The sequence below is a fragment of the Eublepharis macularius genome, chromosome 1, assembly GCF_028583425.1.
Source record: "Eublepharis macularius isolate TG4126 chromosome 1, MPM_Emac_v1.0, whole genome shotgun sequence".
NCBI lineage: Eukaryota > Metazoa > Chordata > Lepidosauria > Squamata > Eublepharidae > Eublepharis > Eublepharis macularius.
In genome coordinates, this window is record NC_072790.1 from 224,819,893 (window position 1) to 224,845,198 (window position 25,306).

The 25,306-nt window shown below is 48.8% G+C and overlaps 1 protein-coding gene across 1 annotated transcript; it reads left to right on the top strand.

The window, feature by feature from the left end:
• The first annotated feature begins 1,043 nt into the window (after positions 1-1,043).
• Positions 1,044-22,626, top strand: MPV17 (mitochondrial inner membrane protein MPV17). Its single transcript, XM_054981389.1, has 8 exons — positions 1,044-1,151; positions 2,721-2,808; positions 14,509-14,624; positions 15,087-15,179; positions 15,892-15,987; positions 20,260-20,292; positions 20,856-20,908; positions 21,193-22,626. Exons 2-8 carry the CDS (start codon positions 2,736-2,738, stop codon positions 21,260-21,262), a joined length of 534 nt encoding a protein of 177 aa, XP_054837364.1. The 5' UTR covers positions 1,044-1,151; positions 2,721-2,735; the 3' UTR covers positions 21,263-22,626.
• Positions 22,627-25,306: the final 2,680 nt, after the last annotated feature.

Below are 25,306 nucleotides of genomic sequence, written 5' to 3' on the forward strand. Positions count from 1 at the left end.
ATGAAGGCAGCCTCTGACACCACTGTGGTTACTACTGCCGTTGCTGCCCCGATGCTCAGCACTTTAGGAAAGAAATGAGAGTTCTTTATTATAGGAACTCCATACTCTGATAGGAAAGAGGAGAGAGATGGGCATGGATTGCAGGACAAGTCCTGCATCCACGGTGCAAGATATGGAGAGAATAGTTGTGTGACAAAGGGAGAAAGAGAAGGATGTCATGAGGAGGAAGTCCTGAGATAAGCAATCTACACATCAAAGGATCAGAGCAGTAAGGAGTAATAGATGCCCTGACCTCCCTATCTTTCTAACTTTCTGGTTTGCCCCCCTCTAAAATCTAAGGGAAGGGACAGCGTTAGATCCTCCTACCGGGAGGGGATGCGACGTATGTACCCGACTTTAGCCTAGAGAAAGGCTTCAGACTTCGCACAGTGGAGCAAACTCCAAAAACAGAAGCCTTGGAATGTATTCACTAACACTGTGCAAAGGCTCCCATAACTGCAACGCTCTGAGCCCTTTAAAACGCTTCCTCAGGTGGAATCATTAAACTATATTCGACGCAGACTTTCCCCATTGGGAGCTGCCAAGTCTGCTGCTAAAGCGAGCACCAGCTTGTCTCTTCGTGCAGCTTGAGAACTTGCTTTGCAACCCGCACCATCTAACCAGTCCAACTGATCCGGTTATCTTTTTAAGTGTAGGCTTTGGGCTCAGCTTAACATGCCTCGGGGCAGCTTATTTTCTTTTTGGAATTTGTCTGCGGACGAACGAACGCAGCTCCGTATTCAGAGCGCGAAACTGCTGCAAAGGAGAGAACACGTAGCCCTCGAACTGAAGCGGCAGCAGCCCATTGCTCTGCGCCGAGGACAGAGGCCGAGGATAAGAGCCAGCAGTCGGGCAGCCCCTGCAGCGGGTCCCCGCCCCCCTCACCCCTTCGCGTTCGGCCCCCCCAACACTCCCACCAGCCCCATTCGCCGGCGAGGACGACAACTCCGCCCGCACCAATAGCCAACCGCGGCGTCATTTCCCGGCGCGCGTGGCAACTTCGTGGCTCTGCGGCCGCGGCTGGGAGGCGGAAAGGGAACGCGGCGTTTGGCACGGGGAAGCCGCGAACTGCGGGCGCCCGAAGCTTCCGGCGCGCCCCCTCCACTTTGCAGGTGCAGCCCCCAAATGCTCTCCCCGCCCCGAACGCGGCCAAGGCCGGCCCGGCTGCTTGGAGCCTCCTGGGGCTGCAGTGCGCTCGCGGCCGAAGGAGACGCGCTCTGGCAGGGGCTGCGCGTGGCTGAGTTCAGCCCCCCTCCCCTTCCTGCCTCGCTTTCGTTGCCGGGAGAAGAGCAGGCGCAGACATTAGCGAGCTGCCCTCCCCGGCAGCTCTTACAGGGCATTTCGCCGGCCCCCTGCCTCCCAAAGGCGGGCATTTGCAGGCCGAAGGGGGGGAGCCGCGTCTTGCTGTTCGGCCAGCGGTAGAACACCTCCGTTCTTTGCGGAACTTCCAGGTTTCATCCCCCGTCATCTCTAATTAAAAGGATCAAGTAGACAAAAAGTGGGCAGCTGTGCCATAGCAAAATGCAAGCCAAAAATCCGTTTAAAGACCAACCCAAATAACATGGGGAAAAAATCTCTGCCTGAGACCTGGAGAGCTGCTGCCAGTTAGAGGAGACATGATTGACCTGGAGAGAGCAATCCGATTTCTAACCCGGCCTGCTCAAAATTCTACTCGGGTCTGTTTAATGAAATTTCTTCCCAGTAAAGGGATGTTAACATTGTGTCTGACTCAGTAGAAAGCTGCTTTGTGTGCATCCAAGCCTGCGTGAATGTGGAATTCATTTTCTTATATTCTTCAGGCTATGGAAGCCTCAGGATCTTACATGGCTGCCCTGTTCTCTGGACCCACTTTGCTAGAGAAAGTTTACTGTATTCACTGGGGGCGGACTACCAGATGAATCGGAGGACTGCATTCCAGCTACTTCTGATTCAAGTGGGGTGATTTCTATGGGTCACATCTTGCAGAAGGGAGAGCTAGGGTGCTGTCTCCAAATATTATGCCAACGTTTTGCTATTGAAAGGAGGGGAGAGCCCCATTCTGCAAAGGAATGTTGTTGGGCTACAATGCAATCCTATGCTCATTTTTCTGGAAGCAAGCCTCCACTGAATACAACAAAACTTACATTCCTGAGCAGGTTGCATTCAAAGTCTGGCTATATAAAACAGATTCTGGAAATGAGAGAGGAATATTGAATGGCAGCTGCTGACACTATAGGATACAGGGCCATCTGGGGAGATGCTGGAGAGAAGAAAGCAGGCTTCATCAAGAAAAGGTTTGTTTATACCCCACTTCCCTCTCCAATGGAGACCCAAAGTGGTGTACAACATTGTTCTCCCCTCTTCCATTTTCCAACCATGATAACCCGGTGAGGTAGGTTAGGCTGAGAGAGAGTAGTGTGCCCAAGGTCATTTTGCAAGCTTCCATGGCAAAGTGGAGATTCAAACTTGAGTTTCCCAGGTCCTAGCTTGGCTACAGCAGTGGCTTGATGAGCAGAAGTATTTCAGGAAATATATTTTCTGTTGCTCATGTCCCTGCTGGGAAGAGTTTCACTTTCTTCAATTTCAGCCTGTCAAGCTGCAGGAATTAGATGGAAGCAGGGGAAACAGTGCTATTAAAAACGAGATGTTGAGACCAAACTTGTGGTCCTTCATACCTGACTCCTCATTTCTGCACTCTCTAGGCTGTGGAAGATAACATGGCAAACTTGTGGAAAGCTTACCAGAGGCTGATGGCCAGGCACCCCTGGAAGGTGCAGATCTTCACAGCTGGTAAGAGGAATGTCCCCCCGGTTTGTGCTTTAAAGAGAGTAAGATGAGCATGTTGCATGAAGTATATGCTCTAACCTCCCCGGGCTGGTTCTCAGATGCAGTCCATTATTTAGTTATCACATGACACCAAAACCTAGCGAGGAATGCTTATAAGAGTAGCCAACAGAACAATAAAGTCTTTGCCTGCTGGCGGAAGACGACAATGGAAGGAGACAGGCAAATCTGTGGGGAGAGAGTTACAAAGTTTTAGCACTACAACCAAGAAGGCTCTTTCTCAAGTTGCCACCCAGCTTCAAGTTGCCACCCAGCTTCAGACATTGGGGGCACCCAAGAAGGGCATCTGAAGATGACCAGAGTGGACGGTTAGGAAAATTTTTTCTTAAAGGTACTCTGCGTTCAGATTACATTTCCCAACAGCTGTCACAAGTAAGACACAAAAATAGAGATCCTTAAAGATTAATGAGTTTTATTTACAATAAAACACAGATGCAGTGCCATGTTCTGACTCATACATAAATATCAGCCATAGAAGAGAATCTTACATACTTTCCAAAGTTAATTGTTTACAGAAAAGAGATAAAATTGTTATACAAAACTTAGATACAAACAGTTCTTCAGAATCAAATTCTTCAGGAGACATGACATAAAACAAGCCTGATTGACAAGAGAGTAAACTCTCTAATATAAACATGCTCCATGTCTGGTGCCACAAAGGAATTTTGGGTGTCTTCCCTAGAGGGTGCTGCTTATCCAAGCTAAATTCTGAAGTACAAAGTCAAAACAAGAGAGATACTGTCCTTGCAATAGGGCTTTCTAACCCTACTTAACCGCAGTGTCAGAAGGAATCTGTTTACAAATAATAACTTTTGCCTTCTGTGCAACAGGTCAACTCCAATAAATGCTCATACATAGGTCTTTTTAGAATAGGGGTCATAGAAATTCCCTAACAGTTCCCCCCTTGAGCAGTTATTGGGGCTCACAAAATATAAAAGTTATTTATCAAGGTCCTATGGAACCTCCAGAGGCAGTTGGAAGCATCTCTGTAATTTCCTACATTGCATAAGTGAACAACTGATGGAACACCAAAGTTCCATAAGTAAAATCAACAGGCCTCTGCCTGCTATAACAAGACCCTTAAAGCAGGCCAGGACTAAAGGTTTGTTTATTTGTTTTGTTTTTTTATTGACCATGTGAAGTGGAAATCATGTGTTTGATCTAAATTTCCCTTTTTACTCACCCAATTAGTGTCATAAACATGAACACATCCTTCAGCTTCAGATTCAGTTACAGCACATACATCCCCCCTCCCCTTTGTAACTGCAATAAAGTTCAGGGAAGATTGATTCCAGAACACCATTATTCTTATCTGTAACTGTTTAAGAGACACAGCTGCTTGTGCTGTAGTTGAATCTTTAGTCACAAGTTTTTAACACAGCATTGGAGTCTTAGAATAGCTGTTTTTCAACCATTTAGTAATTTCTGCACAGGGAATAAAACTCAAAATCAATCCATATAATTTTTTTCTCATTTTAAAACTAGCAGGTCTGCATCTCTCCAGGCAGACCCATAACACTGAGGCAATAATTGTGACAACTTAAGTATTATCTGACCAGGTAGATACAGTCCAGTCAGGTACTCATGTCACTTAAATTTTAGGTAAGTTCTTCACAAACCCAATAATATCTTAATAATGTTGTCACCATAACTACATATTGTGTGTGTAGCTCATCCTGCATTCAAGGCAGTATATCTTCAAAGCAAAAATAGCAAGTAAATAAAAAAGGCAGCTCTCCTGCCTCCCCAGATGTTTGATAGGTGCATTGAAACCCAAAGATGTCCAAGATTGTATCCAAAAGGCATATATGTAAAAACTTGCAGAAGTACCAAAAATCTGACTCCTTTTTCAATAAAACCCTTGAAAGCTTAATTTTGATGACTAAAAGAGAGTCATATTAGGATGATAACCTTTAGAGATGTGTTCTCAGAATTGAAGTCCAAAAAGTCACATAAGCCCTTCAGGGTCTGGACTTGCCAATACATTTTAATACATGCTACTTATTTCTTTAAGCATTGCTGTAATAGTATATAAGTAAGTGTGCTTAAGATCACTTAGTACTGATACCATTAACAGTCTCTAACCATGGATGGAGTCTTCTATCCTTCCACATTCTATTGTTTAGTGTATTTGTTTCTTTCTTTTTGTTCCTTTTCCCTTGTAATATTAGAGGACTGAAGAGATAAACAGTAAATAAGGTACAAATGAGTCTTATGTGAACAAAAGATCGCAGTGTGTGCTGGTAGATGAAATGGCACTTTAGTGAGGTAGGAGTACAAGACTGCAATGTATGGTATAACAGTAACCTGAAATACACTGGTAAAGGGGTAATAAGGGGCATGTGCTTTTCCTGTTTTGTGTATGCATGTATATGCTTTATTCATTGCCCTTATTATTGAATGCTTATTTGGAAAATAGCTATGTAATTCTTGTATTAGATCCTAATACTGAACAAGGGGCAGAGTGGATTTTCATTGTGCTGTAACTCAGTAAATAATCTGGTGAAAGGTGTCACACATGGAAGAACATGTACTTAAGGTGTGGACCAGCACCTTGAATTGGGCCTGGAAACAAATTGGGAGCCAGTGTAGATGGAACAAGACTGGAGTGATATGGTCTCTACAAGTTACTCCAGTTAGTATTCTGGCTGCAGCATTCTGTACCAACTAAATTCCAGACAGTCTTCAAGGGCAGCCACACATAGAGTGCATTGCAGTAATCTAGTCTTTTACCAGGGCATGCACCACAGTGGTAAAGTCTCCCCCACCCTGGAGGGGCCTCAGCTGACTTAACAGCTGAAGCTGGTGAAAGGCACCCCTGGCAACCGCTGCCACCTGTTTATCCAATAGGAGGCTCAGGTCCAGCAGCACTCCTAAGCTATGAACCTGTTCCTTTAGTGGCAGCGCAACCCCTTCCAGAGCAAGACATACCCCATTTCCTGGCTCAGATCTTCCCCCCTATCAGTAGCACCTCCATTTTGTCTGGATTAAGTTTCAGTTTGTTAGCCCTCATCCGTTCCAAAATTGCCTCTAGACGCCTGTTTGCCATTTGTACAGCCTCCCTGGAACCTGTGGAAGCGCAAAAGAGTGGAGTATTATCTGCATATTGGTGGCAACTCAGCCCAGATCTCCAGAAGACCTCTTCCAGCATCTTTATGCTGAAAATCATTGGGGGAGGGATGGAAACTTCTGGAGCCAAGGGCCAAGAGCAGCAGTCCCCAGTGCCACATTCTGAAACCTACTTTTGAGGTAGGACCAAAACTATCACAGAACAGTGCCTCCCAATCCCAACCTCGAAAGGTGGTCCAGAAGAAGGATATTATGATTCATGGTATCAAAAACTGCCATGAGGTCCAGGAGAATGAACAGGCTCACCCTTCCCCTGTCCTGTCTCTCAGTGCAGGTCATCCACCAGGGCAACCAACATCATTTCAGTCTCATAACTAGACCTGAAGCTAAATTGGAATGGATCCAAACAGTCTGTTTCATGGGGTTCATGCCAGCCCGCTTGCACAAACAGGAATAATCCGTGCTTAGTAAGTAATGAGCTAATTTTAGCCTTTCAACTAAAGGAAATAAAAAGCTCCCCCAGTGGTTTATAGAACAGTGAAATACAATAAAATCTATAAACGCTGTTCAGTTTAAAACAGCAAATTCAGCAAATACCATAAAATCAGTAAAATACAGGATTTTGATAGTGCCACTCCACTGCCACACCAGTTCTTACTGATCTCCCAGAAAAGGCAAGTCTGCAGATCTACCCGAAAGACCTTCCGGGAATCAGGCATCCCTGCTGAGGGAGCCTGCAGGGCCGGGAAGCAGTGCCCCCAGGCTCCTGCCAGGCAAACCTCTGCTAAGGCCGGTTCCCAGCTGGAAACAAATTGGAAACTCGTGTAGATGATGCATTTGAAATATTCCATTTCCTTCTGCAGCATAGGGGATAATTTGGTATAATGGTTATAGTATCAGACTGGGGAGACCAAGCCATGAAGCTTGCCGAGTCCACTCTCTCTCCTACCTGCCTCACAAGTATGTATGTATGTATGTATGTATGTATGTATGTATGTATGTATGTATGTATGTATGTATGTGCTGTCTAGTCGCAACCAAGTTACAGCAACACCAGCAAGGGCTTTCAAGGTAGATGAGAAACAGGGGTGGTTTGCCATTGCCTTCCTCTGCAGAGTCTTCCTTGGTGGTCCCCCATCCAGATACCAACCCTGCTTAGCTTCCAAGATCTGACAAGATTGGGCTGTATCATACCATTCCACATCCTTCCAAGGTTATAGGAAGATAAAATGGAGAAGGGAGAACCTTGTGTGCCGGTTTGGGTTCCTTAGAGAATGGGTGGGATAAAAATGTGAACAATAATTACAGATGCAAACACGTACTGTCGGGTATGTTCCCTTACGGCTGAAAAAGTGCGGCGTCTGTGATCCCTGCAAGAAGTAGCACCGAGGCTACAATCTCTGGAGGTGATCTGAAGGTATTCTTATTAAAAGGAGGGGAGATGCTCCAAGACCACCAAGGAATGCAGGACCCTCAGCAAATCTGAGGCCTTGATACATAAAGAAAGCCAGTGTCACATAGTGGTTGGAATGTCTGACTAGGAGCTCGGAGACTCCTAGTCAGACATTCGAATCCCCGTTCGAATCCCCGGTCTACCATTGAAGTTTGCTGGGCCAGCCACACTCTCTTAGCCTGACCTACCTCTCAGGGTTGCTGTGAAGAAAAAAATGGAGAAGAATGATGTGAGCTGCTTTGGGTCCCCATTGGGGGGAAAGGCAGAGTATAAATGAAGTAAATATGTTGCTGCTACAGATGCCATGCTAGGTAGGGTGACTGGAGGAGATCTCTTGTGTTCTGCTTGCTGTTCAGAGGATGAAATGAGCAGGTTCAGCTTGTCATGCAGTAAGGTGAGAAAAGCTGCATTTGTTAAACCACCCCCACCCCCAAGTATCAAAGATGCACAGGTTTTCTTTGCCCCTGGTTAGCTTCAGATCCAGGGCCGACAAAAGGAGGTACTGCTTCACTCAGTGAATAATTAAATTGTCGCCTTTGTTGCCAGTGAACGTGGAGAAGGAACACTCACATAGAAGGGCTAGTTTGGTGTAGTGGTTAAGAGTGCGGGACTCTAATCTGGAGAACCGGGTTTGACTCCCCACTCCTCCACTTGAAGCCAGCTGGGTGACCTTGGGTCAGTCACAGCTTCTAGGAGCTCTCTCAGCCCCACCCACCTCACAGGGTGTTTTGTTGTAGGGATAACATACTTTGTAAATCACTCTGAGTGGGTGTTAAGTCATCCTGAAGGGCGGTATATATATTGAACGTTATTAAATCAAATGTTGTTAAAAGAATCAACTTCCCATTACAGAGGGGGTTAGGAGGGGGGAAATGCTTCACGCGCCCAAAATAAGAGATACTATGAGAGAATCTTTTCCCTTCCCTAATGCAAGCTGCACACTTCTGCTGTGATTATAAACAGATCCTCGATCTCTATTTGTATCAAGGAGTGAGAGGAGGTGTGGCTTCTTAGTGCTTTTACATGGAATTAGAGACATTTGAGTGATCTCAGCTCCTGAATCAGCAGTTCTCTTTCACAGAGGGATATCTGAAGCTCTTCTTCATCCCTCATCTATGGCTTCTTACCTACTTTGGCCTTTATTCCGTGTCAGTTTGGTGTAGTGGTTAAGAGCGGCAGGACTCTAATCTGGAGAACTGGGTTTGATTCCCTACTCCTCTTGAAGATAGCTGGATGACCTTGGGTCAGCTACAGCTCTCTCAGAACTCTCTCAGCTCCACCCATCTCACAGGGCCACAGATTAGCTACTGTCTGAAAACGATGCTGGACTAGATGGACCACTGGTCTGATCCGACAGGACAGCTCCTATGGTGTTACACTGTGTGCTGTCCCTCTTCTGGGTACTTCAAGGCAGCCCTGCATTAGGTCCTCTGCACTACCAGACTTCAGTAGATCCAGGAGATTTTAGATGGCTTCTGCCTTCCCGCTCTCCAGTTTTAAGCAGAAAGTGCAAGAAATGCGTGCCTGCCCTAACATGTGGAAGCTGATGCATTTGCACAGTCTCCACTAGAGGGAGAGTCTTTACAGGCGACCAACTAGATGGGGATGACAATGCCTGCCCAGACCCAGAAGGGAGAGGGTGTATTGTGGGTGCTGTGGAACAGCCACAGCTGCATTGCAAGACCGTATCATGGTCTTTCCTTGTTGCTGTAACCTCCCCAGACAGTGGGTGATGTGAGCGTAACTGGAGGACATAGATAAAATGGCAAAGAGGAATATCATGCATGCCACGTTTGGTTCCTTTTGGGGAGAAAAGCAAGGTATACATGAATACAAAATGCATTAAATGCAAAGGATGCTGACCTGGCAGCGGGAGAGTCTTGTTCAGGGCTTGGTCTTGGGCTCTTATATATGGACTCAGTGCTTTTCCCTGGCCCTTCAAGCCCATAACAGCCTAAACGGCAGTGAATTCAAGAGTGTTGCTGATCCTAGCCAATGCCATGCGGGCTCTTTTTGTGGGCCACCTGTCGCCTCCTTTCTTGAGCCAGCCCGGCCATGGCTGCTTTGGCCCCTCTGCTGCTACCCGGTTCCACCATCTTTTCAAAATTATTTTCAGAGCAGTTTCCTTTGAATTGCAGAAGGAAGGGAGTGCATCATTCCTGTGTTTTGCACAGCACGTAGCACCCACGGAAAGTTGTTGGCACAGCTTACTGCTGCTCTTTTTTCTGCAGTGGAGTGCAGAGGAGGTCTTTGAAGTTTTTGAGGGCTAAAAGGCCAGGAAAGGCTGCCCTTGAAGCCTGAGAGCAATCTGCGTGTGGATGGCCTCTTCTAAAAGAGAAACTCTCAGTTTTCCACCCATGCAGCGTTAAAAAAATCTGCAGTGTCATAAAACGTGAATGCAGATTCCTGAGAACTTCGAAAGGTTCTATTTCTTTTATGATGTTTACAGCACACCTCTTTTATTGAGGAGCTTAGCAGGGTCTCATATAAAGGGTTGGGGATTTTCCCTTTTTATTTTCACAACGACTCTGTGAGGTAGGCTTGTCTAAGAGGACATGACTGGCCCAAGGTCACCAGCGAGCGCGTAACAGTCATGAAGATACCCTATGCGACGTCAAACCATTGGTTTATCCAGATCAGTATTGTCCACTCCGGCTGGCTGTGCTCTCCAGTGTCTTAGGCGGAGGTCTTTGCTTCACCGACTACTGACCATTTTAATTGGAGGTGCCGGGGATTGAACCCGGGACCCTCTTCGTACAAAGCCTCTGTTCTGCTGCTGAACCACAGCTTCTCCCCTAACTCCAGCATTCTAGCTTTGACTCTGCACTGGCTCCTCAAGAACAGATCCTGGGGGCTCAGTTGAGCTGCTGGAGTTTTAATCTCTCTAAAAGGGTTGCCATCACTGCTGCCTTGGGTTAGGGTGCGATGAGGTGTGAATGCTGGCGCTGGTTTCTGGCACCCGGCCACGTTTGCACAGCACCAACTAGCCGCCTACCTGCCTCAAGGACACTCCACTCCCTTGCTTTCCCCTTGCAGTGTTCTACTGTGGTGCACCAGGAGCTGGGGAGGTGTGGATGGCCCAGTTTGGGGCGGAGGAAAAGAAAAGAGAGCCCTCACTCTGTCTGCAGCCTGGCCGGAACCAGGGGCTGCCCAAATGCTTCCTGCTTGCCACCCTCTGAAACCTCCCTTCAAGAAATACTTGCGTAGGTTCTGCCTGCCCCTCCCAGGGGAGGAAAGAGACGCCAGTGATTGAATCTGGGACCCAAGGAAGAGCTAAAGCAGGCCTTCTGGTGGTTCCAGAGGTCACGGATTGGAGAGGTTCCACTGTGGCCCAGAAACACAGAAGTGCAAGAGTGAAGCAGATGTGCCTCAACACTGCATAAAGCAAACGGCTCTTTTCCTCTGTGGATATAACTTGGGGGGGGGCGGGACTGCAGGAGCCTCAACATGCCCAGTAAGCACGCTGGTTCTGCATACATGCACAGTTGGGAGGTCATGAGGACTTGCAGCTTCCCACTGCAGATACGTTAAGCAAAATAGGTGTGCACAGTTAACCACATACATGCATCGTCATGTGGACCATGTGCCATACAGATGGCTTTCTTACAGTGATGTGATGCCCCATAAGGGGAATCAGCTATAACTGGCCAAACAAAGGTTTTGGCTTACAAAGTGTCAGGGTTGTGGGGCAGAGTTCAGGTCTGCAAAAAGGGCTGTGCTAAAAGGAAGCAAGCAGCTCTGTTTAGCTCCATTGCAAGCTTAGTTTGCTCTTGAGGACTAGGATCTTGACATTCAGAGGTGATGAGATCCCTGTCAGCTGTCCACCTAGTTAAGTCTCATATGCAGAATGGACATTAAGTCCCCCTCCTTGGGTGACATGATTTATACCCCATGACAGACCAATGGCAAAAATGATTGGAACAGAATCTTCTCTTTCCACCTACATTTTCCAAGTCTATTGCCCCCCCTCCCCATTGGGATCATGAAAAGTGGTCAGATGTGTTGCAGATGGTGCCAGTGGTTCAGTTCCCATCTAGCCCAGGTAAATATGGAGCAGTATTGCCCATTCTTTTCCAGGGGTAACCCGAGCCAACCAACCTGTGAACAGTTTCACTTGAATGTTTGAGCAGATCAAGAACCACAGCCAAGCCAGTGCATCTGTGCTTGGTACCAGGGATAGGTGGCTACTTGGTGCATTCCCTGCCCAAACAGGTGCCGGCAGAGTCCAGCTTGGCCCTCGTTCTACCCCTTCCCCATCTTTTCTGCCAGCCGGCCACACACCGTTGCATCCCCAGCTGAGCAGGACCATCCATCAGGTGTCATGGAATTGGCCCGCCTTGCTGCAGGGATGGTGGGTCAGCAGAGCTGGCAGTCCCCCAAAGCGCCGTGTGGGTGAAGTCATCGCCCTGGGAGTCGTCAATCTCAGTGGCGCGGCTGGCACAGAGCGACTCTCATCCCATTACACTTGGCAGGCCTGCCAGCTGCGTCATTCGGGTGCCACCTCCCCCTCCCCATCTAGATAGATGTTTGAATGAATGAAGGGGTGGAGGAGGGAGGGAGCATTCGCGGCTGGATTTATCAATGGGCAAGCCGAGCCAACGTACGGTGTCTGTGACGCTGCATTCAATGAGAGAGACTGCCTGGGGCTCCCTTGGGGGTAGGACCTCCTTTACAGGGGGGGGGGTGCGCTGAGTGTCCCACCCAACAAAGCCTGCACAGGCCCTTGTCAAAACGGCTTCAGAAGCAGGGAGAGCAGTCTTGGTTTGACTGGTGCTGATGGTAAGTGAAGTTAGAACCGTAGTCTTCAACTCATGGGTCAGGACCCTGAGTGTTTTCCTGGCACTTTTGGGAAGATCCTGCTGCTCTTGGACATGTGCAGAGCACCCCATGAGCAGAGCACCCCATCCCCTACCTCTTTGCACTCATGCAGAGAAGAGCAGCAGGGTGGTGAGATGAGCTCACTTGGCACAGGAGAGCATTTCTCCTAAGCTCTGTCCTTGGTTTGTCCCTCACTCTGGTAGCTTCCTGGTGTCTGACTTGCACCTCCGGTCCCAGCCTACAGTCTTGGCCTTGATGCCAGTGAAGTCATAACTTTGGCTCCGCCTCTTTCTGTCATGTGACCTAGGTTCAAAAGCACCTTCGGCTGTGGAAGCTTGCAGGGATCCTTGGGCCACTTACTCTCAGCCTAACCAACCTCAGAGGGTCGTCGTCATGAGAATAAAAAAGAGGAGGTGCCACATGGCTCAGTGGTAGAGCACCAGCTTCACATCCAGAAGGTCCCAGGTTCAATCCCAGACATCTTCACTTAAAAATAGCAGGTAGCAGGTGATGTGAAAAACCACAGCTTGAGACCCGGCTGCCAGTCTGAGTAGGCAATACTGACCTTAATGGACCAATGGTCTGACTCAGTTTAAGGGAGTTTCATATGTCTATACGACGTGAGCTCCCATTTTCTCCCCATTGTGGAGAAAAATGAGGTCTCAATAAATAAGTGCTTGGGGCTCATTGGGCCCCTTGTCGCCTGTGAGTTAAAAACGAGTGCCGGGACTGAAAAGGTTGAAGGTCCCTCATTTACAAGCCACTGGATTCCTTTCAGCCCTCCAGTTCTAGCCCTTCCCCTCCTCTGCTCTCAAAATCTATGTGCCGCACCACCTTCGATGCCGCCCTTTCTTTCTGACAGCCTGCCTGCCTTCTTGCTTTCGTGCTCCTGGTCCGTGCGTCCTGCAAGGTGTGGAACTCCCACAGATGTTTGTGAAGCTTCGGCTTATGGTAGAGGTGACATTCCACCCAGCATCCCTTTTGGGTTGCCTTCCAGATCGCCCCAGCACCTGGCACCTTATGATCCTTACTTGCTTTGCTATAGTCAGGCCGGTTTGTGGGGCACAGTGCGGCATGAGGCAGCTGGTCAATCCCGCTAATATCTGGGGCAGATTCTTGGACCAGAACATGACTGGGAAACTGGAGCAGGGTAGCTGAATCTTAAATCAGCTCCTTGCTGCTTGGCAGCCCCTGCAGCCTTCTTGGCTCTGGCTGGGCCCCTTTGCCCTTGGCTCCTCACCGCCTGCACCCTCTTGGCTCGGACCTTGTGGAGAAGGCTGGGAGACTTTGGAAGCTCTTCCGGGCATAGAGCTATGGCTTACCCCGCTGCCAGCTGGCTGGTGCAAAGAGGAGATGTGTGACGTCAAAAAGACTTTGGCTGGCACTTCCACAAGCCGGGAGGGGGTGGCAAGTGCTTTGCCAACAGCAGCATAGGTAGGCACTGCCCCTCAGTCTAGACTTCCATAAAGAGTGGGAATCATCAGAGCCAGGATTCATCTCTGAGGAATAGGACCAGTCCCTGTCTTCTGTACACAGACAACTTCTAGTTATCCCCAGGCTCAGCCAGTACACTTAGCTTTTGGTGTAGAAAGATCTCCCCGTAGGGTGCATGGGTGTGTGTGCATGCCCTCTTCCCAGCCCAGTGAACTTTGCAGTTCCTTGCACTTTTGCCATGAAGTTGGCATGCTGCTGTAGCCTTGAGGCTCCCCTGGCACAGAATAGCGGATTTTGTGCTTCCCACAGTCAGCCCTATCAACGGGGCCAGTAGAGAGGCTGCATGACCTCCTATTTCCATTGTGGCTGCAGGGCAGAATTCAGAACTGTGGAGCTGGGGCTAGCACCGAGGAAGCCAGGAAATCTTGTGTGCTATGAACTGGAACCCCATAACTCGACCAGATATGTCTCTTGGTCTGGGGATACGAAATGGATCCAGAGGGGTTCATGCACTACTTGATTTTGGAAGGCAGGCATCAGGAGTCCCATGGGAGATTTTTTTGAGGATTTCTGTTGTGGATCATTTGAGTTCCCTAGAGCATGGCTAGGGCACCATTTCCAGTAAGCAAACCAGCTGTCGTAAGCAGATAGGTTGGTAGAAGCATCCTGCCCAGTGTCTGTGGAGCTTGAGAACTTAGAATCCCATGTAGGCGTGCCTGGACTGCAGCCACTCCTTGCCCTATTATTTATGCAGCATTGGTGCATGTGTATATTTTAAGAATTGTAAGGGTTTGTGTGCTTGATGTATTGCTCTCCTGAGTCTTTGGGAGAGAGCAAAGCAGTTCAATAAAACGAGAATTAATTTTTCACAGGGACCTTGGTGGGTGTTGGAGATGTGATCTCTCAGCAGCTGGTGGAAAGGAGAGGGCTGGCTGGACACAATGGCCAGAGGACCCTGAAGATGATGACCGTCGGCTTCTGCTTTGTGGTGAGCCCCGGGGATTGGGAACCAGAGATGCAGGAGCAATGGAAAGGAAATGCTGACAATCATTCCAAGCCTTGGCTGATCCTGGGGTTTTCCTAGCAGCTGTTTCCACTACTGGTTCCTTGGGGCTCCAGAAGTCAGTCTCCTGAAGTGCTGGTGACATGGGAAGGTTTTGTGCATGAGCTGCTGGAGAAGTCCTCCCACAGGTCATGTGCAAGAGAAACACCCAGCCGTCCCTTGGAAAAGAGCCTCTGGTTCAATGCAGGAGCAGGCTGAGAGCCTCCAAATGTGAAATTCCAGAGGAGGTTGGGTGGGTCTGAGTGGAGGGTGTGTTCATGCTGCTGCTGGCTTTTCTCCTGGACTGCGATCTTGAGAAAAGATCCGGTGGGAAATTCATTCAACCCAACCCCATCATCGTGAGCCCTCCGTTGCCTCGAGCATTGCTGACCAAAGCCTTCCTTGCAGGGCCCAGTGATCGGAGGTTGGTACCAAGTGCTGGATCGTCTGGTAACAGGCAGGACCAAAGCAGCTGCTCTCCAGAAGATGCTGCTGGACCAGGTCAGAGAAGCACATGTGTGTTGTGGCGAGTGCTGGGGCTTTCGCAGACCCCTCCCCATCCTAGCATTCTGCATGTGTTTCAGATAAACTTTGGTTCTTGCTGCCAACGATGCTCCTGCACATGTGCCCCAGGTTGCAAGATTGAGCTGTTAGTCGAGCAGCTGTCTGATTCTGGAAGTTGTTTTGCTACTGAGCTTTGCTAGGCACATTCCCTCCTCTTGCTCAGTGCCTCTTCCTGGTTGCCCAACCCAAACCTTTGCTATTATTCTCTAAAGCAAACTTCTCTGTGTGTATGGTATGTTCAAAGCTGAATTATGGTAATGAATGGCCTCTCCTTTTTCAGTATCATCGATCCAGCGGAGTTAGCCGTGTTCATCTGTAGTCGCAAAATAGTAAAGAGTCCAGTAGCACCTTTAAGACTAACCAGCTTTATTGTAGCATAAGCTTTCGAGAACCACAGATGCATCTGACGAAGAGAGCTGTGGACTCTTTCCTTTTTCAGCAGGTCTCAGGGCTGTAGGGCCTGGGCTGCATCTTGTCTAGGCTGGGTGTGAGAAATGCTGGAGTCCTGCTGCCCTTGTCTTTTCCCTTTTAGGGAAACCATTATCCTCTTCCTCTCTCTGGGCATTCCTGGCCCCTGTTCAGACTCTTCCTCTTGGCCACAGGTGCTGCTGGCCTCCCTCCTTGTCTCTGAACCCTCTTTCTCTTCCAGGGTGGGTTTGCCCCCTGCTTCCTCGGCTGCTTCTTGGCTGTGGTGGGGATGCTCAATGGCTTGTCGGTGGAAGAGAACTGGAGCAAGATCAAGCGGGTGAGCCGTGCAGCAGGTGCCCCAGGGAAGGGGTGGGAGGGCTGCATCCCACTGAGCCCAAACACGATCTGGAAAGCCCATCGCTCTCCTTCCCAGAGGAAGGCGCTTTGTGAAATATCCCACATCTGCTAAGATCTCATTTCTGCAATTAAAGAAGTAGCTGCTATTCATTTATATGGGTGAGCATTAAAAGTTGTGTCTGTGGATACAGGGCCGGAAGTCCCTCCAGGTCTGACCCCTGCCTGAAGGTCTCGGGCCGTTCAGACTTTGGCTGAGGCTGCTGCAGGTGGAAGGGCAGGTGTGCAGTAAGAGGGTCTGTTGGAGCACCTGGGACTGATTCAGCCTGCAAGTTCTTCAGTGTAGTTCAGAACTGCTATGGCTGGCGATTAGCTCTGCACTGGCTAGGCACTGCCTTTGGTGGGGGGATCTCCCTCTCGTCCCCGGCATGTCAGCCTTCCCAGTCTGGCTCCATTCCAGCCTTCTGGGAGGAAGTAGCTTGGATTTCCCCTGGGCAGTGTCCGCTTAAATGTCTACGCAGGAGCTCTGACAGTAAGGCAAAAAGGAGACCTTTGGATGGGGCAAGCGAGGACGTCATGAGTGATTTGGCAGATATTGGGGTTCAAGAGAGGATTTGGAGTCAGTGGGGAAACTATATGGCAGGACCATATGCAGTTGCATAGAATGGAAATCTCCTAGTTGGAGATGGTCAAAAGATGGCTTTTGGAAAAGGGGGGAGACAAGGGCATGGTCCAAAGGAGCAGGGGACGTTAGAGGAAAGGGATTGGCTGGTGTTACCTGGTGGGCAGCAACCACCAGTCAGAACCAAGGAGGTGGGCAAGAGCAAGCAGGCCATCGACTCATCTCTGCAATGCCCTTGGGGGGCTTCTCCTTGACTGTGGGCACTGTGCCAGCCCTGGCTGTCTGCCATTGGCTCACTCTCCTGAAGTCCCATGTTGGAGAGGGGGATGAGATCCTCCTGGAACCCCTGCAAGCAGCTGAGTCAGTGCGTAGCGGGCATCATGAGCTGGCAGCCACAGAACTGGGGGACAGAGACAGCCCTCTTGCAAAAGGCATATTGTCCCAAGGCTGAAGTGATCTCTGCTTCTGCTGAACATCAGCCCAAAATCCTGTCTTCCACGGCCAGGGATGAACAGTCATCCCTTCCCCTCCCCTTTCAGTAGCTGAAAACAATGGCCATATCCCAACCTGCCAAATACGCCTAGTTCCTTCTGTCTGTTTTCATACCATTTGTTGCTTAGACCATACAGTCATCATTTTAAGACATCTCCTAAACAGCCTCCTTGGGCTGGCTTGCTCAGAGCTGAGCTCTTGGCAATGCTGGGCCTGTTTGTCTTTTCTGGCAAAGAAAGATCCAGCCAAAGAAGGGCCTTGGCCTTTCCTGTAGCTGACTAGTGCTCACTTGGGCGTCTGCCCTGTTCCTGAACCTGCTCTTGTACCCGTCGTCTCCTGCTTTCTGCAGTGCCAGCGAGCTGCCCCCTCCTCCATTCCCGCATCGGTGCCCGCTGAGTCACTTGGCTCAGGGGCCAGCTAGTTTGACACACACAGTCAAACAATAGCAGGAAGATGTCTTAGCAATATGTTTTCCATGTTTTTTTCTTGTCCAGCATAGAACCCTCTCGTCTCTGCACAGACTAAAACCCACTTGTTGTTTGCTAACCAGAGATGAGTCAGAAGAGGATAAATTTCAAAGAGCTCAGGTTCAAAGGAGTTTGTGAAGATGGGTGCCATCAGTGGATGGCGCGCGCGTGTGTGTGTGTGATCAAGAGCCCAAACCCAACAAAGCACCTCTAGCCTCAAAATCCTGCTGAGCCAGCCAGAGCCCCATGTGAAGAAGTTAACACCAGTGTCCCTCTCCTGTTTTCTATCTTCTCAGCCCCCCCCATGCTCAGCTGCATTTCCACATACCAAGGAAATGAAGTTGGGAAAACCATTTGCCTGGAGTCAGTGTATTTAATCATGCTTCTAAAGCAATTTGTTAAAATACCCACCATGTCCTCCTAACCCTGGCCAGAATCAGTCTAGAAAACCCTGCAGGAGAGGAGGTTACTAGCTTCTTGGAAGACAGGAGGGGCTCTTGAAAAGGTTGGGAAATGGCCCCATGATGTTTTGATGGAAGAACTTCTTGCTGGGATATGGACGGGGGGGTGGGGGGAGTGTGGGCATGCTCGGGTCAACCTCTGTCCCCACTTTGGCACTAAGTTTCAACGAGAACATAAAGCATTCTGCCATGCACCCCTACATCCCTGAAATTTGAGGACTGCACCTTCATTAATGCAACTAGGCTTGAGCAGGAAGGCAGGTACCCTGTTTCTCCCTGCTTTGCTTTGCTTTGGGGAGACAGGTGGCCCCTTTGACTGGAGCTGACATGGGGAAAGTTAGGCTTCCTGGAGCGGATGTGTCGCTGCTTTGTTTGCAAACGGGACCTCCTTAATGTGATGCTGGCTTCTCTTCCCAGGGGACCCATCTCAATCCTCCTCCCCTTGTGTGGAATTCTGGGAAGTGGCAGGTGGAACTCCACGTCTGTCCACACCTCGGCCTCATGAACTTTTAATAGTAACAATCATTTAGTGTTGTAGACTTTTTTTAAAAAAATGTGCTTATTATTGACTGGTTATAAACCAATTTTTATTTTATAAAAAGTCCCCCTATGCCAACCCCGGCTTGAACAAAAAATTGAAATTTTTTACTCATGACAAATGTGAACTCTCGTCACCAAAACTGGACCTCCACAACACACTACAGGCTACAGCTAGCTTAGGTTAATTGTTTTTCTTGTTTTTTCTTTCTTCAATTTGTACATAAATATAGCTCACCCTGTACTTGAACAGCACCCCCAAAGCTGCTGTTTGTTTGAGGTATTTTTCTACCCCTGCGTAGTAGGCCCCACTTGTGGCATCTGAAGAAAGGGGCCCTAGTCCGTGGCAGCTGATGCTGAAATAAAAGGTGGTTAGTCTATAAGGCATCCACAAGACTCAGGTTGATAATAAGACTGATGCTGGGGGTGGAGGAAGGACGCAGCTTTGGCGAGTGCTGCTGCAGTCTGGAATTCCTGACAGGTTTGCCACCTGCCATGCTTGGGGTCTGCATTGAGCCAGCCTTAAATAGCCTCTCTCACATTGTGCGTCGTGTCTGCTGCATTTTGTGCCACAGGCAGGGCGGTCCAAGTTGGGTTTTTGCCAGGCCTTGCAGTTCAGGCCACCTGCCAGGTGCTGCGTGTTTGTATTTGGGAGCCTTTGGCTGGGCTGTGGGGCCCCTGTGCCAAGGATATCAGTAGCCTCCCTCCAAGACATCTTTGTGAACTTTCCTAAAAGCTACCGTTTCCCTGAGTCGCACTAGCCTGCAAGGGGCAAGCCCTTCCCCTGGCCGTTGAATCAGTGGGGGCGCCCTTCACCAGCTGGCTGGCAGTCGGTTGGACTCTGGCACATCTGCCCCTTTGAGCCCTACCCAAGTAGGTAGAGGGCAGGTACCAAGTGTGGGGTTGGCAGAGGTGGCGCCTGACAGCTTAAGAGGATGAAAGCTTAAGAGATTGAGGCTGTGTGTATCATTCTCCCACCTCCCTCTATGGAAGTGAACAATCCAGAAAGAATTCCCAGGAGGGTGGTGTAGATGATGTGAAATCCTGGGTAGAAAAACTAAAAGGATTGGGATATTTAGTCTCTACAAAAGGGGACTTGGGGATGGTGAGTAGTGCTAGCAGTGCTTAAAGTGAAAGAAAGAAAGAAAGAAAGAAAGAAAGAAAGAAAGAAAGAAAGAAAGAAAGAAAGAAAGAAAGAAAAAGAAAGTCAGCCTCTGATTGAGCACCCGAGCTGCAAACAAAGGAGTCAGCAAAAGAAATGCTTTAGGGAGGTAGATTTTAAAAGCTTGGGGACAGACTGTACAGAGCAATGGTTAGAGTATTAGGATTGGGAAAGACCAGGATTCAACTCCTCACTCTGCTGTGAAGCTCATGTGTGATGTCTGGCCAGTCACCCTTTCTCTCTCAGCATAACATACCTTGCAGGGTTGTTGTGAAAATAAAACTGTGGGGTGATAGAAAGCCATGTGTGATGCTCAGAGCTCTTTGTGAGCCAAGACAGGATAAAAATAAATAAAATCTAATCTGCCCATTACAGATTTGGAATCTCTTTCCACGGAGCTTTCCAAGATAAAGATGGGCTCATTATGTATTGGGGAGGGGGCTCACTGGATCATGGGGGAGCCGGTGCAGCTCCAGGTGGATTCCTCTGATCTCTTTCTGGTGCTTTCTTGCAGGACTACAAAGATACCCTGATCACCAACTACTATGTGAGTAGCATTCCTGCCTCATTGCTGGGACTTGTGCTTGGGGCAGCAGCCAGGTGCAAATGCCATGCCACGCAGGGTCAGTGTGGCCTGGCTGAAGAGTGGGAGGGTGCCAGGGGTGCTGCCATGATGGAGGAGATGCTGATTCACTGCCCTTCTTGAGGGCGGCTATAAAGGAGGGAGCAGCTGTGACTCCATGGTAGCGTGTTGGCTTTACATGCAACTGGCATCTCCAGTGTGACAGATCATGGAATAGGTGATGTGAAAGACATCTGCCTGAGACCCAGGAGAGGTGCCGTCAATCAAAGTAGACAGCACTGACCTTGATAGTCTAATGATCTAACTCAATAAAATGCAGCTTTCTGTGTTCGGGAGGTAAACACAGGGGTCAGCAGGTAGAATTAGTTAGGGTTGCCTCTCTCTGCTCTTCAGGGCTCAGCAGTTGGGCCTCCCAGCCGCATCTCCCATGGCTGTTCCCATGGAGTTCCTCTTTGGCTCAGACAGATAGGAGGAGCAGGCTCCTTTCGGGGTCCATGCTCACCCCAGCTATGCTGTATGTCTTTCAGATCTGGCCAGCTGTGCAAGTTGTCAACTTCTACTTCATCCCCTTGAACTACAGGTAAAAACTGCTCTCCCTGCCCAGTCACTGCAGCCCCCCAGCTTCGGCTTCTCTTTCTCTGTCTGCAGCTAGACCGAACTCGCCTGGGGGCAATATTCCTAGAGTGGATCCTGGCGTTGCAAGAACTCCCCTCTCCAGTCCAACCGAGCCTGGTGCCCTTTGGTTTCCAAGTCAGGCACCTCACTACAAGTCCCAGAATTTGTCCCCAGCCTGTGGGCTGTCATTTGTGATCTCTCTGATCTTTGCTGGAGCCTCTACCCTCTCCACTCATTCTCTGTCCCCAGGCTGGCTGTGGTTCAGTGTGTCGCCATCGTCTTCAACTCCTACCTCTCCTGGAAGGCTAACAAACCATGACTTGACAATGTGGAGACCCAGAGGCTCTTCTGGATACCAGTGCATCAGCACCAACTTCTTCTTTCCTAATGCCCCAGCCAGAACATTCTCTGTTTGGCCACCAATTCTTATTTAGGGAAACTGCCTGTTGCACATAGCATATGTTGCACACAGCCTTGGTGCCCCCCTCTTCAGTCAGGTGGCCCCTGTTCAGGCTCCTCAGCCCCACGCAAGTTGAGACTGCCCTAAAGCACAATCTTGAGGGGCTGACTGTACATGTATCTACCAAAGTGGCCTAGGCTGTGAAGCTACTTCTCAACCCTGGGAGGGGGGAAGTTAAAGAGGCTTATCTATTGAACACTGTAGGAGGAGCATACATCCATGTCCCATGGCACTGAAGACCTGAAAGGTCTTGTAGCAGGAACCTTTTTGGAAATGGAATATTAAGGTAAGGTAAACATGTAACTAAACACCTTGCAATACCCAGCTACTGCTTGTAATTTCCAGAGTGTTTCACAATCTGTATTGTGTTGGTACTCATGGGTAGATGCCACAGGACAGGTAAAAGCTGTCTTCTACCATTCTGGGTGTCTTCCTCCCCTGGCCCACCTGAGGTCAGAACATAGGCAAGGCCATTGTAAGGTAGGGCTTGTTATTGGCTGCCCCCTTTCAAATTAAAGGGTTTCCATTGGAGGATCGGGAAGATTGGTAAGCACCTGGGCTTTCCTTAGTCAATGCATGGTTAATAATAACAATAAACAATAACAATATTGTGCTTATATACCACCCTTCTGGACAGATTAGTGCCACACTCAGATTGGTGAACAAAACCAGTGTTGTTGTTATTCCCACAATACAGTTGGGGAGCAGGGGATGAGAGGAGTGGCTTATCCAAGGCCACCTACTGAGCTCATGGCAGTAGTGAGAGTCAAACTAGCAGAGTGCTGATTTGCAGCCCAGCCATTTAACCTCTAAGCTAGAGCATGAGGCAGCCATTTTCAGGTGGCACTCACAACCCTGTCTCAAAATTCCAAAGATGCCCACAGGCTCAAAAAGGTTGGGGACTCCTGATGACTGAATAAGCAGCTACTACATGTGGCAATAGCTCCTGTCTTGGATGGCTTTCAGAAGAGATGATGGGCCCGTCATTGGATTCCGTGAGGCAGGATAGCCGAACGAGACCTCCATGTTCAGTGGTAGTGTACCTTTGAAGAACAGATATTGCCTCTGTAACCCATTTGTGAGGTTCCCAGGGGCATCTGACTAATTGCTGTTAAAAAACAGATGCTGGACTAAACGGAACTGTGCTCTGATCCAGCAGGAAGATCTTATGTTCTTAGGGACTAGCCTCTTATATGAAATAAACTCATTGTGGTGAATGTTGACATTGGAGCAAATGTAAGTATGTGCACACATTCTCTCAGAGGATAGTTTCAGAAATTCTGACAAGCATTGTGGCATTGAGAGAAGAGGAGCCAGTCTTGGTGAGGGGTTTATGGATCACATCTCTGATACTTATTGAAAAGAATTTCTGTGCCGCCTCTGCAGAAAACTTGTTCTAGGTAAGCAATACCTGATAAACCAAAGCAGAAGATGGAGTGGTGGGAATAGGTAGGTGGTGGCCAACATTCAGCTTCAAGGAGGAACCCTGGAACAGTTTGAGTGGAGACTGTGAACTCTCAGAGATCCTTTCTGCTTCACTGTCCCAAACATGGGGAAGGCCTCAAGGGAAGAATCAAATTTTTTAAATAGCCAAAGATGGTACAAAATGGTATGATGCTGTGACTGAACATCCAGAGAGAGTGGAGAGACCATGGCTCAGTGGTAGAATATCTTCATTGTTTGTAGAAAGGTCCAGGTTCAATCTCTGGCATCAAATTAGAGCCTGGTTCTTTTTTTTAACATTCATTTATACACCACCCTTCAGGACAACAATGCCCACTCAGAGCGGTTTATGAAGTATATTATTATCCTCACAACAATCACCCTGTGAAGGGCGGGGGGGGGGCTGAGAAAGCTCTGGAAAAGTTGTGACTAGCCCAAGGTCACCCAGCTGGCTTCAGGTGGAGGAGCGGGGAATCAAACCTGGCTCTCCAGATTAGAGTCCTGCTACTCTTAACCACTACACCAAACTGGCTCTCTTACCCTGGAAGTAAAGGGTCCTTAAGGGGAAGGACTGTAGCGAGGTATCTCCTTTGCATGCAGAAGGTCCCAGGTTTGATCCCTGGCATCTCCATTTAAAAAGATTGAGGGTATGTGTGTAGAAAGGATGTGAAAGACCTCAAATCTGATACCCTGGAGAGCCGTGGCCCATCCAAATAGACAATATTGACCTTCAGACAATATTGTTCTGAAGAAACGAGCTCCTGAAAGCTCATACCCGACCACAAATTGTGTTAGTCTTATAGGTGCTACTGGACTCTTGCTCTTTTTTACTGCTACAGACTAACAAAGCTGCTCAACTTGATCTATCACTATTGACCTTGATAGACTAATGACTTGACTTGATATAAGGTAACTCCGTGTATGTGTCTATAATATAAACGTCAGACCTTAGACCTCCCCCCCCCATAGGGATCACATCCCTATGGAAGTTTAGTTTGGCAGACCTGTTCATACTTCGGCATAGAATAAGTACATGCTTGTAGGCTGTGATGTAGTCGGAGATCCAGGAGTGATGCTTCATGGAAAAGCTGCCTTTGGACTTGCGGATGCTTGCTGCTGCTTCCTGGGGTGACTGGCTCCCTCGGGAGTCCCTCGTCGTTTCTCTGGGACAAAGGCTACACACAGCAAGGCAAGACGGACCTGAGTCCCGCCATGCTGCTGCTTGGCCAATCATTATCTGCTCCCTCTGCTTAACCTGCCTGGGCTCTGTTTGTCCAAGGAGATAATTGCTGCCTGGTGTTTGCTTAGTGTCCCAGGCATTGGGCTTCAGCTGATGCCAGCACGGCAGCTTTGGCAGGGCCTTGGAGATAGGACCGTGGCCTGGAAAGGCCACCTTCCCTTGGGAGGAATGGGACAAAGGGAGTATAATGTGCCTGAGCAGAGCTGCTTGGCACAACATTCTAGGGTTGGGAAATATGCCAGGAGGGGGAATTCAGCTGTAGTACACCTGGTTGTAAAGTTAGGCCCTTCCTTATCAGGTACATTGGCACAGCCACATTTCCTGGTGTTCAGGGGTCTGGGGAGGCTTCAGCCCGGCTGAAATGCACAGCTGCAGTGACCCTTAACTGGAGTAGTCATGATCGGCAACGTGCTGGTCACCTGGACAAGCAGGAAGGTGGGTTCAGTCTTGAGGGCTGGGGCTCAGTGGCTTTGTGACAGAGTAAAGTGTGTGTGCTGACATAATCACTGGGTACAACATGCAGCTTGAGAAATCAACGTCCACATTTTGTTGCAAGTATATAGAATTTTAACTGGCTTGGAATTTAGCAGGTTCACCAAGAGTGGAAGACAGGGAGAGCTGGAGTTCCCCCTTCCAGTTTCCCTCTTGCTTTCCATTTGGACTTTCCTCTCAAATCATGTGTTAAGGAAGGACTCCCCTGCGGGGGGGGGGGGGAGGAGACAGTTTTTACATTTTATTTGCAATTGCATGTCCTAAGTATGTGAGCCCTGCTGCCTCCATCCTAAAACAGCATGAAAGATTTTCTGCTTCATCTTTTGGACCTTGGAACCCTGTCCTTGTATTCTGGGTGGCATAAAGTCTCAGCCAAGCTGGTGATGGCAGTCCTTGGATTACAGGGGAAATAGGTTCATCTTCTGGGATGGGTCAGATCACAATTTTATTGCTGTGGGATACCTGTCAGTTCTTGAAACTTTGTATTCCCTTGAACTATGTGATACACATTCCTCATGTGCTCCATAGCTACCACTCAAGCACAGCAGCAATGGGGTTGTGGTTCTGGGGAGGTGGGGAAAGAAGAACCTAGGCACCCAAGTGCTAGTCTTTTGTCCAACTGACATCCTTTCAGGACCATGGATAGCAGCAGTGCTTGAGTGCGCAGGGTATACCACCCACCTGAAGATCAGGGTGCTGCCAAGTAAGGCTTAGGGGTTAGGAAGTAA